Consider the following 20,971-nt stretch of genomic DNA (forward strand, 5'->3'; position numbering starts at 1 on the left):
TAACGTTCCTATTTTTCGTTTTAGCATAAGTTGAGAATGGATATTAAAAAAATCCAGTGTTAGCGGCATATAACGTTTCGCTATTGCTGTGTAAACTTGTCATGTTAATTACTTCTTTTGTTTAGTAAGCCATTGCGGGAAATTTTGTTTAATTTTGATAGGGTTGTGGTAATGTACATATAAAGGCAATTTAGACTGAAAAGATTCTTTTTTAATTTTATAAAGAAATTTACCTTCTAGAGAGCTTTCGTTGCGGGAAAGTATTGATGGCAATAGGGTGGTAGTGGTTTCTCGAAAACGCATTTTAGAATCGAAGGGATAGACAGCATTGGGTATTGCACCTTGCAACTTCGGTGCTGGTGGTATAGCTTCATCTTCCTTATAAAACTGGTCTTCATCATATAGTTCATCTTGGTCCAAATCCAATTCACTCTGTTGTGGCTCATCCATTTCGGGGGCTGTTTCATAACGATCTTTGAGCACTTTACGAGGTACTAAATGCAAAAAAATTTCAACAGTTAACAAAGTAAATGGAAAAACAACTTATCGTAGTCTCTCAAATTTTTTTCAATTCGGCTACCACAATCCGCGGATAAGAATTTAATAAAAATTAGCAATATTGACGCGATCTAAACTTGGGATATTCATTGTTTTTGCAAGACAACCTTCTACTTCTCACCTGTTTTTATCATAAAATAACCAAAAATATATCTTGCTGTTAAGTAAAAGTTTATTTTTATAAGAACACGTATATGAAATTAGGCTCTAAAGAAGTTTCAGTTTTACCTGCCATTTTAATGGTCATTTAAAAAATTCTCCTAGCAATAGAGCTAGTTCATAACAAAGATTAGGAAGAATATACGTGCAAAACATGTCAATGCATTTTTTCAGTTTCGTTATTATACCCACCATGTAGAAGAGAAGGAAAACTTAAGATCACGTGCACTCATATTGTTTACGACCATAGTCTATAAAGTGCAGGAAGACCTACGAAAAGCGTGTTTATCTAGACGGCTCTGCTGCGTCTGGTTTCAACGAGCGTGGATTCTGTTTGGCTCGCACTAAACGCGTGTTCTTGTCTTCTTGTTTGCCTTACCATTCCTAATTCCGACATCTAGGCATAGGTAAAATTGTCAGTAGAAAAAATGATTACTTTTAGGGCAATGGCTTAAAATTTAGCAATCTAGCTGAGGTTGGATAACCCTCCTCTGCAGTTCACCCTATACACAAAGAGGTACCCCGTGCTGCTCGTACATCTACGTGTACATTTTTCTCACAGGTTAAAACTCTTCGTAGATAATATTCAAACATTCAGAAACGTCGGACAGGGTAAGATTGGGTAAGGTTTTTCGATACCATACAGCGTCACCCGCACTAGGGGGAGAGGGTTTTCTAGAGAAACCTAGGTTTATTCAATGTAAAGTTGATGAATAGTTTCATTGATTCGCCGGCCTTACGATATAAAATAAATTTCAATGTTGCTATCCATCGTTAAAAACTAAGTGGTGCAAATTCAATTATCAACTATTTAACCCAATTTGAATACTTCGAAAAAATTTAAATGACGTTTAGAACCCACTTTATTTCTAGGTTTGCTTATACAAAATTAGCGGGGTTTTTGTAGTACTCGTCACCGTCCACGACAGACATAAATAAAGTAAATTTTTAAATGCCAACGGTGCCGCATGCTCCATTAACACATAGTAAATAAATGAATAGCTCAAGCATGACGTTTATTCAAACAAAAAATTGAGTTTAACAACAGCTAAATTGATGGAAGGAAGATTATAAGAGGCTGTTCTAAATCAATACTTTCTTTTTTAAAGATTGCTAACTAACACTCCTTATAAGTTAATTGGTTATTATAAGTTAATAGCGCTTTTTATATCATTACTTATTAAGATTTGTCTTCGAAAAGTTCCTGCAAGCTTCTGTTAGTTGATGCCGTAACTGCATGACGCAATTCTTCTTTCCATTGCAATCTTTTCGCAAAAATTTTGCCTAAAATGGATAGTAAAAATATTAACGCCAGCAAGCCATTTAGAAAGCAGCCTGGCTACTTCATAAAGGAAAGTAAATTTAGTTTTGTTAAGCGCATTGGGACGCCCTCATCTATTTCTATTTTGGGCGTCGACAGCCTATAAGCAATAGTGGCAAATAATAGTAGATTTATAACGTGCGAGTCAAATTAATATTCCAAATTAACCTTGTTCGAAGTGCTAAATAGATACTTTCGTTGTCATAATGGAAGACTTGAACCTATATGACGCAATTCTTCACTTAGCTATCAAGAAAATGTAATAAAGGCTGACAAACTGTGATATTATAAATGGAATATAATAGTAATATAACATAATAATATTTGATATGATATATTATAAATTATACTTACTGCATGTAAAAACGACTTTTAGACTCATTGAAATATCATTTTTGCAAGGTCTTCCAAATGTCCCAGCGTCCGCTGTTACTGAGCAACGTCGTCGACCGTGACAAATTTGCATAACTGTTTCGGTAGCATAAGAAACCAGGCAAGCTTTGCAATATAAAGGCATAGAGGAATAAAAAAGAAATCAGCAAACAGACCTAATCATTGTTTTTGCAAGCATTTTGCAAATTAGGTACAATGACTGCCTTCCTTCTTAATTGCTTTTAACTTACTCGGTTTTATATTGCTTGTTGGTATATGTTGCACACTGTTGTTATGCGGGCATTGTACGCTTTCGCGTTCAATGTATCCGAAAGAAGCACTATATACAGCTATTCTCGAGTAGGGATTGCACATCAGTGGCATACTCTCGTTTTCGCAAGCAACTTTTGAACGAAATTCATCTAAAAGCAAAACCACAAGTAGGGAATGCACAAAAGCTATTATTCTCATTATTACTCTCAAGGCTTTATGCGTCGGAAAGGAAAGAAACATCGCACATACACTTCCTTATAGTAAATCTAGAATGGCTGTGGCTTTTCACAAACATAAAGTTCGATTCTTCTGTTTACAATAAATGCTTTGTTAATATAAGTTAATGGTCGTGTTTAAAATGTAATATGCTAAGAAAAATAAGAAAACAATACAGACTTTAAAACAAAACAAGGAATATATTTTGTTTTTGATTGCTAGTTCATATCTATTGTAATATGTCACGAATGATTAAATTGCTTCAAGTATTTAAAATAAGAATTTTCAAACTTAATTTACGGCGTATGAATCAGTGCGCATTTCATCAATTATTATTATATATTTTCCGAAAATTGTAGTTCAAATTCTAGACGTAAATTCATATCATATCAAAAAATAAAACAGAGACTCCTCTAATATTACACTTAACCGATGCTTTTTCTTGAGTAAAAGTGTCAGGATATCTGACTCTGTTTGCTCAGAGCTGCGAAAGAGTCGATAATTACGCATACATATTGCAATATGACTACTTTATATTGTAAGTGAAATAAATTAAAATAATCGTCTATACACACACATTATTATTATCAAAATAATTTATTTAGCCATATAAATAAATTCCAAGGCTAAAGTCTTAAAGCACTAGCATCTGAGGCTATCGGATTTACTGACAACTCTGCTTTGAGATTTGAACCCATCACAATCGTATTGTCAATCAAGGGGATATATACATTGTAATACATACATACAAAACATATTTACATAACAATTTATATATATATAATAACGATGGACAGTGCTCTAATGGGACACAAAAGGTCCGTTAAGAGACCGCGCGTAAGCATCAGCGGAAGAGAGCACTCCAAGTTTGTATATAAAACAAAAAACCTGGAAAATTTTCTGTAAGCCAACAAGAAATGTAATGGTTTTAAAATAATGAAACTTGAACATTCAAGCAATTAGCACATGTAACAAATTAGCCTTGCTAACAGAAGAAAAAGGCCAAGTAAAAAATCATGCAACAAGTGCAATAACGGAATAAAAATCATCACCAATATTTGAAAGAGGGTAGATGTCAAATATTAAATGCTTATTAACTCAGTTGAAAAAGCTAACTTCCACGTAGTGGCTGTACTATCAAGAAGGAGCTTAAAAAGGAAGTAAAACCTTTAATAAGTTAGGCAATGATCACAGAGCAAACTACCACGGCTACCGACTGTGCAGTCCAATTAAACAAGCTGTCATTCCTAAATACGTACCTAACTTACCCAAAGTAATCCCACTGAATCAAATAACGCAGACTTGGCACAAACTTTCTTTACAGACTCTTCTCAACCACGTACATTTACTTAAGCCTCAACATAACGAAGTTCCCACATCTCAATGGTATCACTCATTCAAAATTTTTCCATTTATGACAAGAATGGAAAGCGTGATGAGAATGGCTGCGATGACAACGTCTGATGGCTTGCATGTCGCAAGGAGTGATCCAAAAAATACTTGATAATCAAAATAAGTTAATTCAAATATACTTGAGTAACAAATTAGCTGGTTAAAAATTTGTCGCTGAAATGAAAACGGTCTCAGCTAACACAGGGAAAAAGTGGGGTATTTTCTTAAGACTAGAACGCTGTCGGAAAGGGTTTCTTATGCACCACTACTATTATCCATATACCACGCTACGTTAGAATAATATTGATATTGTAACTTTTCAGAACTAGACTAGTATTAGGAATTTTGGAATTTTTAGGTTAATTACCAACAAGTTTTATTTAGAGCAATCACGTTCTTTTATTTTAATTGCAGATGTTAAAGATAATCGTAAGAAACCTCTTATGAGAAATTTTCAGTTCAAACGATTCACAAAAACCAATACGCCATTTATTCTAAAGTAGTTGTTACCCTTAAAAAAAGGATGAATAGCGCAGCAATTTACGTTACAGGTAGCAGCCAAACCTTTGGTGTATACACAGTAGGAGACTTTGTAACTCTTTAATCATTAGAAAATTCTGAGCTATTCAAAATAGAATTGCCTAGACTTTGCGCAGAAATAGCATTGAAACCGAATTAAAATTTAATTTAGAGGGAAAATGAACTTACATAAGGGATCGATCCATTACTAGCATCGGCACTTACACGATATCACAGAAGACAACTTTTGCTAAAGCCCGATTTGGTCTGTCATGGAAACAGGGACTCTGCCAAGTGCAACTCACAATATTCAAAGATTTACTACACTAAACGGAATCAACAATTTTTGCTTGGACCAAAAGGTGGCCAAATGTTTATTAATTTGCTGATTTGTGTAATAAAAATCGAAACTGCAATCATAGGATTCAAGCATACATAATCACACACCGCATTTTCAATTACCCCGAAAAAGAACTAGGGGACAATTTAGTTGGAACTATAAATACAGTTTAACGGAGCAAGGGCAAAATGTTGTGCTCTTAGGTGACCTTAATATTTGCCGCAGGCAGGCTGATAGTGCGATCGAACGGATGCCGAATAATAACAACTTCTTTTCTATTTTATATAGAGATTTAGCCAGAACTTCCAGACAGACACTATTTCGCAAGCAATTTGTATTTTTCTGTACTTTGTATTGTTTATAAAACATAAAGTTCAATTAAAATAAATTACCAGCTGCATTCAATGAACTCTTAGACGTGAACCTTATGCTAATAAAAAGTCTATAAAGAGAAGTAAAAAAAAAAAATTCAAAAATATAAAGTGAATGAAAGGAATTAAATAATCCTATGATGGGATTAAGGAATAGACATTATCTCTATTTTTGCAAAGGACTCTGAACGGATTGAAAAGCTCGTAATTACATGTACATTGACTCCGCTTTCTGAAGACAAATAATTTATTAACTTAATCAGAAAGGAAAGCTTATTTCAACAAGTAATGTGGGCAGACCGATCGTACCATTAATCAACTTAATTAAGTAGGAAACACCAAGAATAGATATCCGTTTCTCAAGTGACAGGGAGGCTAACAGAAGCCATCTATTTTCATAATGAGGCAAAGAAATGAGCGGCTACCAACCTAAATTCTTGAGGGGAAGAGCAGGAATTTATCTTTAATATCTTTATATTTTATTATCGTTGGACCACCATTTAAAGAGAAAGAAGGTTCAAGCATTTTTTTAGATTTAATTCCATAAAATTTAATAAGCATTTTTTAAGCAAATTATTTATATCGGTTCGAAGCTGACACAAGTGCGGTTCCAAGAAGAAGAAAGAAAACAGTTTAATATCGTTAGCGTACATTAAGATATGGTTGGATTTAATCACCGAAGGGAGGTCATTGATGTGTAGAATAAATAAAAGGAGTCCTAACTAGCTGCTTTGAGGGACACCGTGAATTCGTCAGAGTTGATGGAGTTGAACAGAGCTGAACGATTTACTATGAAAATAAGAGCTTATCCATTTCAATAAGCACAAGGGGAAGCTAGTGGTTTAAAGCTTGAAGATCGTTAGTAAAATTTTCGCTTAGGACATCCGTGCGAGACCTACTGGAAAAACCCTTGAACAAAATCTAAAGTAACATCTAAGTGGTTCGCACAACAGATGATCTTCCTTTTAGTAAATCACGCTGAAATAAACGGAAATGTACAATATTTGATAGCGAAAGCTAGCTACTGAGTAACAACCCGTTTAAACAATTTAGGTAAAAAACTCAACTTGGTAATGTCTCTGTAGGTCTTGAGGATATGTTTGTTTCCACTTTTGCGAATTAGAATAAGGAAAAACGACTAGTTTCAAAGATTGACTAAAAGTATTTGAAATAACATCACAATGATCGTTAGAGCATAATGTGGGTATACATGAGGAAATGCCATCAGGCCTGGGCTCAAAACTATACTTCAGATTCTTCAAATCTTGTAAAACGTCCTTTTCTGTAATGATTGGTTTTCTGTAATGAATGATCGGACTCGAATTTGGGATTTTGTACAGGTGATTAACCGTTAAATCGAAAGAGTAATCGAGATTTCAACATTACCATAGGATTTGAAACTAGTGCCAGAAACATGGAGCAATACATGGAGATTCTTCTCTTGGGAGTTTATAAAAATATTTGGGAGTAATAAGCAGTGAGAACATCATCAATCGACCTTTGGTGGTTGAGATAATCTATGTCTTGCGGCAGAGTCGAATTAGCCATAGCCACGACGACATTTCATATATTTTTTACAAATATTTGTTTTTTCTATTTTTTTTTTTTTTTAATTTTTTTAACTGCTTTGTTAAACCTTAGCGGGCAATTGCTTCAATAGGTTGTAAGGAAGCGTTTTGCTAAATGTTTGCGTTATTCATTTATTTTGCGTTTCGGTTTATTCTCAATTTATAAACACAACTATTTAGTTGCGCTTCGGTTTATTCTCAATATATACGCAACTATTTAGTTGCGTGTAGGGTAATTTTCAATATGTAAACAATTCATTTGGTTGCGCAATACCATAATAATAATCAGCTGTAATTTGAAGAACATTTTCTTATTAAAATTATAAAATTGCATTTGTGGTTGAAAGGCGGAAAAATTGAAATGATATTAATAGAAAAAATGTTTCGCAGTGGAGTTGGTTTGGTGGCGCTTGAAATAAACCAAAAAACCGTTTATCGGTGGAACATCTAAAATATTTATATAGTATTTTAGAAAAAAATACAACAGTATCCGAGAGTAATAGGAGTTTGCTGGTAGAATCGTTAAGAAGTATAGCGGAAATTTTAATATGGGGTGATCAACATGACAGTTCGGTTTTCGTAAGTAGCGCTTAATAACTCACTCTTTATAATTATGTATTAATTATTTTCCTTTTTTCAGCCTTTTTTTAGAGGAAAATATGTTATCATACTTTTTGCATATAATGCGTCAAAAAAGTGGAGGTTCCAGTTTTGTATGCGTTTAATTATTACAAACTTTGAATATCGTCTTCGAAAATATACGTAACGAAACTTCATTATGTAGGTTGATGCTAACTTAGTGAAACATTATAATAATTATTAATATCTTCTTATTTTATTCTTAGATTATTTGTTAAGTAACAATTACGTAAACTCAATGATCGTGCATAAATTTGACTTCTATTTTTTTTCATTCCCGTTGATGGAAAAAGTTCGCCACCGTTGATCTAGAGGAAAATAATTATCTGATCTAGACAATATCTAGTTACTATAAAAGAGCGTGTCTCGTCACGCTCAGCCTTTCAATTGTGTCATAGCCGCCTAAGGTGAGTGTTCACGGGCTATTTGACAAGCTGATTCTTATTAATAGTTTTTTTTTTTTTACTTTACGGATAGGAGATGGCAGGTTTAACTTAATCGGCATCCCTAAAGGACCGAGGAATATATTTTTTTTTGCTGACATAAACCAACTAGGGACAAACCGGTGGCACAGAAGGGCAAGGTAGGCTGCTATGAGACTTTCGACATATCCGTTTCTTTGTAGCAACTCGCGATATCGAAAGAAAAAATCTAATAACACGTGTTCGAACAATCGATAATAAAAAAATTCCAAAGGAAAGTCGGGTCACCACGCTACCTCTCTTCAATTCGCTTATAATCTTCTTATATAAAAATAAAAGTAACGTAAGAACACACCCGAAGGTCCGAATCATTTTTATACTATAAATTGTCTTGCAAAGAGTCCTGGAGTGGCCGAGTTTACCCTGCCCAAGAAGACTCGTTATGTCACCGAAAGCAATCGTTGAGAATGGATTGTTAATAAGTTTTGGAATACTTAAAAGGCAAAATCATTTAAATAGTTAAACACATAAACAATTAATAATAATAATTTTTAACTAATGACTACTATGAACGATTCCTTTTTCTTTTCTGTAGTTAGTTCCTCTTCTCTACCTTATTTGTTTATTTTATTTTGGTATCATAATGTAGTGCCAGCTATCAATATTTAACCATTTGTTGTTGTCGCGCTCTTTTTGTTGTTGTATTTTATTTTCAATGTCTATTCTTTTTCTTCCCTCATGATTGGGAAATTGACTTACTGGTTAGAAAGACCTGAATCGCTTTCACTACTTTTTCGCAAAATGTTTCGAAATTTGACTCGGAGAAGTTTCTCCTTTTTTTTAATTCTTTATTTATTAAGAAGATATTCTCCAATTTTTTTATATTTCATATTCAAAGAATCGATTCGTCAAATTTTGCTTGTTATTTAGATTTCAACATTATACGCCCTTTTTTTAATATTTCCGTGAAAAAAAAAATTAATTTCTATTACAATTGTCTTGATACTTATCATGTCTCATTCACTGATAACTATAGAATTGATCCGTCCTGAATCCGTAAATATACAATCATCGACAAGTACGAAGATCGCCGCCGTCTCCAAAGTACAAATAGCGCTGAAGGATAAAGAAATAAATGTCAACGACACCGATAACGAGCAGTCAGTAGTGGAAAGAACTAATACAACGTGCCGAACGTCATGATAATGCGTTTCTAGGCCAACTACCGAAGACCCGATCGGGAAATACAACGACCATTCGGCATCATTTTCGTTTCGCTGAATGAAAAGAAATGACTTCTTATATTGCCAAAACAGTCTAAAGCTATAATTAATTTTTCACTCAAAGACATGAAACATTTGTTATTTTTGAAATTCCGCAAGGGTTGTTTAAATTTGATGACGATTTTTTTTCGGTCGCAAAGAAGTTGATGATGCACTAGGGAAAGTTTGTTTTACTTTTTGGTTTTTGTATTGGTGAAAAGAATGTCTTTGAAGGATAACAAAATGAGACGTTATTCTTATTTTCGAGTTGTGGCTTCAACCTTTGCCGACTTTTTACAAAAATAAATTGACAAGTACAAGCAAAGCAAATAAAAAGCTACGCACAAGATGATATAAAGGTAAATTATTTTATATTTAGCAATTATTTATCTAGGTTCTGTTTAATGCGCATTTGATCAATGTGCATTTTCCTTATATTGTGTGATTCTTTGTATTATAGAGTCTATACCACGCATTATTTGTAAGAAGCAATGAAGACCATTTATTGCAAATATAATCGTCAAATTTTCTTATTAGCAAGATAATGGGCCAATGACTACACAAAAATATATCTACATATTAATATATACATCCTCGGTTATTAAATGCAGCCAGATGTTAATGTATGCTGATGATGGGAAACTGTTTTCTTACTTTTCCACAGAATCGCAATCACATCAGCTTCAATTGACGTAAATCGTTTGGTTGCATGGTGTTTGTTGAGTTTTACGAAATTAAATCTGAATAAATGTAAGAAGCTTTCTTTCGATTCCTTTAGAGATTTAGGGGTTCTATTTAACCAAAGGTTACGTTTTAACTTAGATACTGAGCTCTTGTTAAGCGAAGTTAGGTCCGCGCTTAGTCTTATAAGGAGGTGGTCCAAAGAGCATGATGGCCCTTACATTTCGAAAAGACTGTACATGTGTTTGGTTAGATCAATACTTGAGCATGCCTCTGTTGTGGGTGTTATTCTCAATATCGGATTCTTTAAAGCCTATTAAGGAACTTTGTTTCATACGCGCGATTTACCTATGTCGTACTTAAACTAACTTGCATTCTTAAATTCTTATTTTTTATTTCGAAAACTAAAATTGTGGTTGCCAAGCTTATGCATGTTTGCAATGGTTTAGGTGTTCACTTGCAGCCTTAATCTGTTCTTGTTGTGGGTTCGTTTCTGGGCTGTGTACATGGTTTTTTTTTCTTTCTTATTTATTTTTACATGAATTATTATTTAAAGTTACTTTGTTTCTATTATTCTTCTATATTCTTTTTTCACATCATCCTATATATTATACATTAGTTTTTAAAATAATTAGTATAAAATTTACTATTAAGAGCTACTTGAATTTGACTGTTAATTTGGCTTAGTTGAATCTCATGTAGAAGTAAGTAAATAAATAAATAAATAAATATACATACTCCTAGGCAATCTTCTTTATTACTAATCAATAAACAAGCTAGTTTTTCTTTATTAAGTTCTTATTGTGCTCTTTCAGGGTTCTAAAACTGTCAGTTTTTATTTACAAATTTTTTTAAAACAATAACGTAGCGAGTTTTTAATCGAAAAACGAACGAAACGAAAACGACAAATCATTGTTGACTGCCCTTCCGCCTAGCTATGGCTTCGAGCGGTTGTTTTACTTATAGAAACGATAGAAGGTATAAAGACAAAAGAACGTTTGATACTAAAATTCAACGGTTAAAATTTTCTTTAAACAGTCGATAATTTGCAAAGAAAAGAAAAGAATGTGAGTATATGAATACGGTCAGTATATAAACCAACAAAAGTGGTTGCAAAAGATTGCTGTTGTTTTTGGATAGGATATTGTGAAACAGCAAATGTGGTGGTGGTTTTCCATTTGCAGATGGGGAGAGAGGGAAAAAGAATTAATCCTGAAAATGATATCTTCACTTCGTTATCTTTGACAATTTTCATCGTTGGCGCGCTGTCTGAGTACAATTCCATTTTGGCGAGAGAGATTAAGATTATATATATAAAAGGTAATAAAAAGATACAAATTGTTTTTGGATAGAACCAATAAAATTTATATATTTGCACACACCGATAAATTTATGCACGAAAAAGGAAGCATATTATGATGTAAAAATACACTAATATGCACAATCGGTTTTATATGACTTCACTAATGCTGAAATTATTTTGTGAAATATTTATTGCTATTTTCAAATTTCCTTCCTCTTTCTTGCGTAATGATATTATTGTTTTAATAATTACATAATTACAATGTGGGTGAATAATTTTCACGAAATGTCTCGGCCACTGTAAAATGGGGATATCGAACAAATCCTAATCGCTTTAGAAGACAATGACGTTTCCGATGATTGGTTAGAGAATGAGAATGTTGATAAGGATGCCTTAGAGTAATCATGCGAGATTTGACAGAAAAAGGCATGATAATGTTCAACGAAGATAGGTCGTCTCTTGAAACAATATTTGCAAATAAGCCACTCTAGGGGAGTCCCAAGGTATTTTTGGTATCTAGTCTCAGGTTAGATTTAGGTGCCAAGCACAATATTATTGAATTCATCAAATTTCGCAGATTTCATTCAATTTCTGATACTCTGGCAGTTAATAAGCCCGACCCTCAAATGATCAGAGTATTCACAAGCAGTTAAATTAATTAATATCTACTCACAAAGTGGCCAATATTACAGTAATTCATAGACATAAGTTCAAACTTGGTTTTGTTGTAGAAAGCACATAAACTATTTACACACCTTTTTGAGAATATTACACATTTGAATAATTCTATCTCATAATAAATCCAAACATCAAGATTATTAGATTTCATACAAATTTTGCATATGCACACGCAAGAAAATTTATAATATTTTTATGGCAATGTTGGATTTCTTTTTCAAATTAATGGACAAAGAAACGGTTTTTTTTTAATGAAAGTAGTTACTTGTGTTTTACATGTTTTATTTTGCATTGTTTAGATAATTAGAAATTATACTAAACCCAGTTTCCAACCTGTCAACTGTTTCGCTATTAATTTCGTGCAATGGCCACGTACTGATATCATCAGCGTATAATGCAACGTGACATCCATTAAGTTTTGAGAACTTAGAACAGAAAATTGAATACAAAATTGGACCCAAAACGGACGCTTGTGGAACACTTGCTGGAATAGATAATAATTTAGACAACTCTTCTAACAAAATAAACGCATTCGCAAGAGTAGCCAAATACGCAAAACATTACGACTAGCAACTCAATGATCGGGGATTCAAGTCCCAAGTGCGGCATAGTTTTCAATAAGACCTAAGTAACCCGGCAGCTTTTAAATCAATAAAATTATTTACAAAATCTGTAGATAATAAATAGATGAACAAAAAGAAATGCAAAATTATCCTTCCGACAAGACGATTTGGACTAGTTTTACTTCAGGAAACGGGAGACTAAGAGATATCATTTTAAAAATCAGACGGTTATGCCAAACGAACTCAAAGGCTTCTTGAATATCGAAAACAACTAAGCGAGTCGTTTACTTAACCCCAAATTTGTTTTCAACTGGCGACAAACGCATGCTAGCTTATGTGAATTATTAAGTTGGCTTCTAAAACCAAGCTATTGACTTGGAATTAGTTTAAATAGTTTGGCTTTAATACCCTTTTCGAAGATGTTGCTTAGCGATCGCAAGAGACTAATGGGTCGACAACTGTTGCTATCTGAAATCCTGAATTGCTTTAACCATGTCCGTCTGTGTGTCTCTGTGGTGTTCGTCTCCTAGTCGCAAAAATAAAGATATCGCGTTCAAATTTGATAGGAACATTGAAGGTCATTGCATGCAAGTTGATATTTAAAATGGTCCAAATTGGTCAGAGCAGATGCCCGCTATGGAGCGCAAACTGAACGCGAAAAGCTTGTGGGCTTTTCCTCATTATTCAGAAATTACAACATAGATAGAATTTCACATTTTCCACGTTTACTTTGCGAAACCCCACTCTTTACGTACAAAAGTGGGAAAAATAGGCCATGTTCACATAAAGTTATAAGGGATTAAATATTTTTTTGGCAATTCTTCTTGCTTATATGAATAGATATTGTCTGTTCAAAAATAGGTTAATTCTAAAATGAATATGATACACACCGTGACTGATTAATTTTTTTTTAATAATAACAGCAATATGGGTATCAATTAGAAGAACCGGATATAACTTTCTTATTTGTGTGAAATTTCGTTTTCGATGTCCTTGGAGACTTTCTTGACCGTGGTTCAATTTGCATTTAGGCTCATCTGAGCAAGATCCATCAGGAAAATAGATACTAATGAACCGTATAAAATTACCATTAGTATTCCAGACCGACGGTTTCATTTAAATGGGTTTTAATCGATGAGATTCCGTAGAATATCATGCTATTGTGGAAGTTACAATCCTCTGCCTAAGTTATTCATTCTACAACGCCTTACACAAGGGCAGCTGGGATGAAATAATTTGTCAAAATATTTTAATCAAGTTTCAGAAACTAGATATATGTCGACACAATTCTTAACTAAAAAATTAAAAATTTCCTCATTTTTATTGCGAACAAGACGAAAGTTCCAAAAAATACCTTTAAGCGTTGCTGTGTCCGCTATTTAAGACTTAAATATCAATACTTAATAGCTAATTGTGTTATAGTAGTACATTGTCCGTGATTACTTGTACACACCATTGGACATTATAAGTTGAGTGATTTCTGTAAACAGAATAACATTATTCTTAAGCATACTCCTGGCAGTGTGTCGATATTACACTATGATGCAGGGCTGGAAACATTATGTTATTTTGGTAGACAGAGAATCGACCTAGAGAAGAAATGTTTTGGGCAGCGCTTCTATTATTCGGTTCTTCTTTTCTTTGAAGATAAAGAGCACAATTTCGACACCTTTACATAAACACATTTTATACATCAAAGAAGTAAATGATATATTAAGGACTTATCCTTAATCCTAAGTTACGTACATTTGACATGTTTTTTTTTATTTTTCCGATTACTGTGCTCCTTAATCAACATGCTGTCGAGTCAAGAATTTCAAATTTTTATCCAAGAAAACTTTTAAAGTTTGGCAATTCTGCGTAGGTTCTGTCGTCGCGTTTTAATTCTTTTCAAGAAACATTTCAATTTCTTAGTGTATTTCTTAGCTTTTTGGGTTTGTTCGTGTCCAAATTATAAAAATCTTTAAAAGAATAAAGTGTGTAATTTAACTTACATGAAATATATTAATCTTTTATGTGAAGAATTCATTTTGGTTTTGTGCAATCAACGATTAGAGCTCTTGGTAAAAGTCTCCTTTTTTCTGTTAATCTTTGCTTACGATTTGTTTTGCTTTCGCTTTATATGCTGGGAAAGTGAGAAGTTTTCTTTAATTTGCTGAAAATTTGTGTCGTGGAATCTTTTAGTTTTTTGTTTTTTTTTTTTTTGTTTATAAGGTCCTTTTGTTGTTTTCACTGAACATGGATTGTTTATTTACACCACGTCGTGCGAAAACAGGCCCTGAATCTGAGCGATTCATCTCGTGTTGGCTGTGTGACCATTTTGCCATGTATTATCACTCACTGCATTCTCCCCAACTCAAAACTCCACATCCGTGAACTCTATTGCTCCTGGTACAGATGACATTTGCTTGAAAGCAGTTCCTCCTAGAAAGGCAATATTTGTGTCAAGACTGGCACCTGATACATCTGTGAATAACATAAAAAGTTATCTGGCGGCGAAAGTTTCATCTGTCCATTTAAAGCGGATTAGTATTTTCAAATCGACTCCCTCTCAACATACAGCAATTTAGTCTTTTAAAATTTTAGTTCCGACTGAAACCATAAATAAGTTGTTAAATAAACCATTGTGGCCGGTTGGATCCTTAATTGAGGAATTTATCCCTAGTAATCGACTTCGTAATACTAATGCAGTAGCCATTTCCCCTTGAAAAAAATAAATATTTCTTCAAGGTCATTATTTCTCATTTATCAAAATGTTAGGGGCCTAAATTCAAAAATTCGTTCCACTTTCATAAATTCAGTGAGCACGGAATTTTTCTGTTTGGCCTTCACTGAAACTTGGTTAAAGCCTGATCTACATTCGTCGAAACTTTTGCATAATTCATTTGACGTTTTCAGAAATGATGGATTGTATTGCGACGGTGGTGGTGTTTTAATTCCCATATCTGCGGCAGTCCCATCCTATTCAATTGAGTTTCCCACTACTCCCGACGTTGAATTTATCGCCATTCGAGCGAAATTACCTAATAAACGCTTATATGTGACCTGCTCCTATATTCCCCCAAATTCGGACATCTCCTTATATAAGAAACAGGCCGACCTCCTTTCCGAAGTGGCCCATCAATCTAAACCTACCGATATAGTCTTTGGTTGACTTCAATTTGCCCCAAGTCACTTGATGTTACAGTGATATTTCTGATTGTCTGATTCCTAATTTAACATCTGATAGAATCATCCAGCATTGGGTATTTCCTTCCATTAAAAGCATGATTGTTCCTTGAATTTCCGTAACGTTCCAAATTCAATTTTTTCAACTAAATTTTATGATTTGCATAAAACCAATTTTTCTATGCTAAAATCACACGTTTCACATATTATGTTTGATTCCTCAGTTGGAAGTATTGATTGCTTACTGTCATCGTTCTGCAATATATTAAATCAAGCTATTCCTGCATCCGTTCCGATCAAGCAGTGCGGTCCTCGAAGCGGGTGTCCCCCGTGGTTTAATAAGACAACTAAATATTAGAAGAATAGGAAAAAGAAGCTTTTCAAAAAAGTTTTGAAAAGCGGTTCTCTTTTCGACTATTTCGCTTACTCCGTGACGAGGCATAGGTTTAATTCACTCAACCACCAATATTATTGCAGATGCCTTCAGTGTGTTAAATCCTCTCTGTTTGCTAACACTAAATACCTTTTTAAGTTCGTTAATTTCAAAAGAAAAATCTCCATAAATCCCTCGCAAGTTTCTTTTAATGAGTCTGAGACCTTGGATGATACTGAAACCTCAAATCTCTTTGCGGAGTACGTCCGACAAAATTTTTCGATTGCTAATTTTGAATTATCAGCAAGCTATCCATATCCGATTACCAATTTGTTTTCAATTTCTAATATGGTTATTTTTGAAATTGACGTTTTTGAAGGATTGAACTCTCTAAAATATAGTTGGACTTGATGCAATTCCATCAAGTGGACTTAAACCTTGCGCTAGCGAGCTGGTGTTATCTCAAAGATTTTTAACCAGTCCTTGAATTTAGGTGCTTTCCCTTTGTATTGGAAGACTAGTTTCCTTATTCCTGTTCACAAAAGTGGTAGTAGACAACTTGTAGAGAGAGAACTACAGAAGCACTGCCAAGTTGAGTGTCTTGCCTAAACTGTTCTAAGCGAATTGTGGCTCAGGATTTGGCCTTTGCCATCAAATCATATTTTTCTCCTCTCCAACATGCCTTTCGAAAAAGAAGATCTACGAACACCAATTTGTTAGAGTTTACTTGTCATGTTTTCAAGGCTTTTTCTAGTGACTCTCGCACTGATGTCATGTGCATTGATTTTAGCGAAGCGTTTGATTTCGTTAACCGTAAACTACTTATCTTCCGAGCCTCTGGCTTCCCTTTCTATTTATCTGCCTCATCGTTCAAGGTTTTGTTTAACTTCATTACCTCGGATGAATTCTCAGCAACGTCTTTCGTATCTCAAGGCAGCCACTTAGGACACATTTTATTTAATTTAGGCATTACGGATTTGCCCTCGGTGACTAAATCCAGTCAGATCTTAATGTATGATGTGAAAACGTTTTCTTCCTTTTCGGAAATCGGCTTCACACAGCTTCACATCAGCTTCAAAGTGTTTAATCTGCTTGCATGGTTCTCTTTGAATCTTCTGAAACTAAATCTAAATAAATGTAAGAAGCTTTCTTTCTCAAGAAGGAAGTTATTCATTACTCAGTATTTCATTGATTCGCACAAGTTGAAGGACAACGATTTGCTCATAGATTTGTCCATAGGTTACGGTTTAACTTGCATATGGAGTTCTGGTTAAGCAAAGCTAGGTCCGTGCTTGGTTTTGTTAAGAGAAGGTCCAAAGATCTTAACGATCCCTACATTACGAAAAATGAACATGTACATGGGTTGGTTAGATCTAAATTCGAGTATGCCTCTGTATTTGTGGTCTCCTTCATATAAGAGGTATGTAAATTCAATAGAATTTGTTCTAAAGCAATTCTTACGCTTTGCTCTTAGGAATTTGGGTTGGGACCCGATTGCTTCTCTTCCCCCACATGAAAATAGGTTATTTCTATTATCCTTACCTTGAGAAACGTAGATCTGTTCTTGGGGTTTCTTTCTTAATCAAAGTAATAAACTGACTCGCCCGCATTATTTGGTGAGATAAGCTTTAATGTCCCTAATCGTTTCTCTAGGCACTTTATCTTGATTAAGCTTACTCAATGTAAATACAATTATGAGCTGTATAACCCGCTCAGAGTTGTTTGCAGAAGACTAAATGATGTCTATCACTTTTTCTCATTATCAGACTCTTTAAAGTCTATTAAAGAAACTTTGCTTACCTGTGTCGTACTTAAATTAACATTTCATTCTTAATATCTAGTTTTTTTATTTAAAATAATATTGTGTTGTTAACGTGTTGGTTGCCAAGCTTATGCATGTTTGCAATGGTTTAGGAGTTCACTTGCAGCCTGAATCTGTTCTTGTTGCGAGCGTGCTTCTGTGCTAGTTGTGTATCCTTTTTTTTTTGTCTTTTTATTTATTTATACATAATTATTATTACTTTTAACTTTTTAATTTAATTTAAACTTACTTTGTTATTATTCTTATTTTTCTTCTTTTTAATTTATACTAACAATTAAAAACAATTCAAAACAATTAGTTAAAAATTTTCTATTAAGATGCGCTGAATTCGACTGTAATATTCTTTAATTGAATTTCATGTATAAGTGGGTAAAATAAAAAAATAATCTGAAGTCTAGTCATCGTCCGTGGTGAACGAGAAATATATTAAAAATGTGTCTCCTAATATCTGTTTACTATCATTATATTCCGTTACGTACATTCCATCTTGGAACCATTACATTTTAAAAATTGCATCCTTGGAATTTTGTATTAATGGCGTTCCTGCGCTATAATTTTTCCGTTTTATGAAAGTTTCGAACGTATTGCGTCTAAAATCTCGTTTGGTCAAACCACTTTCATAGCGTACTTTTTTCAAGATGTCTGCTTATACGATATGTTCGGAAAAGTACCCCTGTGCAAAACCATTATATATATAAGATAGGACATTTCGCTAGCAACATTTGCGATGTAAAATTATGAAGTACTAGCCCAAGGAGTCCTATAAAAACAAACCATATTAAAGACCGTAGGGAAGAGTGAAACAACTGAAATGAAACCATTTAATGAAAGTTGTACAGCAAATATGCATAAGACTACACTATGAACAGGTGTATACAATGCTATGAAGTTTTAAATCGACCTGTACGTGAGTGTGGTTGTGTGTCCGTTTGCTTGAGCAATTACATGTAAGCGCACAAGCAATAGAGTTTTTAAATTGTTGGGCAATTGTGTGCGGGGTATTACACTACACACGTTGGCAAATATTTTAAAACAAATGATAGGAATAAAAACAATTTTGAGTTTTAAATGACGCGATGAAGTGCCCCCCCATTACTGGCGACTTAGCCAGCTTGCAAGAACTTTTGCCGACGGTTGAAGGAGACCTTCGTTTTGGCAAATCTAGGTCAGTTTATAAGTTTAAAAAAAGGTTTGGTGCCAAACTTGCACTAGAATAGAGATTTCACAATATAGGAAGGCGTTCTTTTAACTTTGCGTACAAGGCTCAAACCAGACCTAAACTCAAGAGTTTCAGAAAACACGTCTTCACTTGGCGAAGACTTAGGACATATACAATATTGTTTTAGCTTCTTCCGTCGCATAGTATATATAATACACTAATAAGGCACTTTTTCGCGAGTGTGCTTGTATGGAAGCGGGACATTTAATTAGTATATATCGAGAAATGTAAAAATCGGCAATATTTTTGTTCTGACGACGTTTTGAAACCAGAGCGTTACGTCGCAAATGGTCACTATAGGGCTATTGTTATAACGAAATTTTAATTTGTTGGAGTTGCGATAAAAAGTGCCTGTACAATAATTTAAAAATTCAAGCACGATCAACAAATACGTATATAAAGTACATAAGAGTATTTCACTACTTACATGGACGACATTTATACGCTATCTCAACAAATTTTCGGATGCCAGCGCATTGATTGCCAATTGCCGAAGGCTTAGAATTTGCGGAAAACTTACAATGGCGTTTCTTTTGGCAGGAATCGACCACTGTTTGAAGAAGCGCATACTGCAAAATTGTTAGAAAAGTAGAAAGTTAATAAAAAGTAATATAATACATACAAAATAGCTAAACCTAATTCATCCGGTTTCAGAACTGTGCTACGGTCACCATTTCTTGGAGTGTCTCACATGTCAGAGGGAATTTAAATTTTCAAGGCCAATTATGTACGCAATTTTGGCGTGTATTTATGAAAAAAACTATTTTTATTAAGGTGTAACTTCAAATTACAAAGTTTTTCAAATAAAATTGAATATTATGCGCCATGCACTTCCACTAAAAAAATGCACATAAAAAAAAAATAACTGAAAATCGAAGGTCAACAGCCAAAAGTAGAAGAAAAAAATTTTAATATTTAAATTTACGTTGATAAAGAATTCTTTGGCTTCCGTAAGTTGAAGCTTGAAAGCAAGCAAAAAATCACGACTGTGCCAAATATGATTTGTTGAATAAAATGAAATAAAAGTAACTCAATTTCAGTAAAGTCAACTTGATATGCGGTTTGTCAACTAACAATCGATAACGCAGCATTAGCTGTGTTCACTTTCTTTTCTGCCCATAAAAAACGAAAACAGAGCGGAAGTACTAATAGCAAGCAAGGCAGCACAATCTATACATAAAATGTTTATGCATGCAAAGTATATTTTATCTAGGTGATCTCGTAGACGCAGAAAGCAGCATAACTTTCACTTTACGGTTTTAGTGCAATATACACGCCAGCGGTTTGAAGCGAAATAATTTTATGTAATCAGTGAGTTTCTCATTACAAAGTAACTTTTGTATATTTTTAATATATTAGTTTAAATTAATTTTAGTCATTTCTGATTGCATTGCCGTACTAACTATCAGCGTAATAACCCGCTTCGTGCGCTTTGTAAACTTTTTAATGATAATTTTCACAAATTTGATGTTTCAGTTTGATTCTTTAAATTTTATAAAAATTTCTATACTCCGCGATTAGCTGCCAGATGATTATGCCTTCATATTTCTTTAATTATGTTTACTATATTTTCTTTATTATTTTTATATTTTTCCAACTCTATAGTTTTACATATTGTATTATATTTAATTTATATTGAACTAAAGTTCTGAATTTAATGCTTAAATTTAGCTTACAATTTATTTGTAGTTAATATTTATTAATTGTTAAATAATAAATAAATAAATAAATATTTACAATACAAATTTCAGC

General features: G+C 33.6%; 1 protein-coding gene across 8 annotated transcripts in view; it reads right to left on the reverse strand.

Annotated features, from left to right (window-relative positions):
- LOC119642613 overlaps nt 1–20,971 on the reverse strand; it is a 143,149-nt gene that overhangs the window by 49,370 nt on the left and 72,808 nt on the right. For 6 of the 8 annotated variants that reach the window (XR_005248095.1, XM_038041803.1, XM_038041804.1 and 3 more), the window contains 4 exons: nt 19,647–19,788; nt 2,662–2,832; nt 2,393–2,536; nt 234–494 (listed from right to left, as the gene is read on the reverse strand). Coding sequence is in view for 7 of the 8 variants with exons in the window: in XM_038041803.1 (XP_037897731.1) it covers nt 234–494; nt 2,393–2,536; nt 2,662–2,832; nt 19,647–19,788 (718 nt within the window). In the remaining variant the exon portion in view is untranslated. Of the gene's footprint in view, nt 1–233; nt 495–2,392; nt 2,537–2,661; nt 2,833–5,542; nt 5,593–19,646; nt 19,789–20,971 lie in introns of those variants that run through there. The other 2 variants (XM_038041810.1, XM_038041808.1) reach the window with 2 other exon arrangements.

The sequence above is a fragment of the Glossina fuscipes genome, unplaced genomic scaffold, assembly GCF_014805625.2.
Source record: "Glossina fuscipes isolate IAEA_lab_2018 unplaced genomic scaffold, Yale_Gfus_2 237, whole genome shotgun sequence".
NCBI lineage: Eukaryota > Metazoa > Arthropoda > Insecta > Diptera > Glossinidae > Glossina > Glossina fuscipes.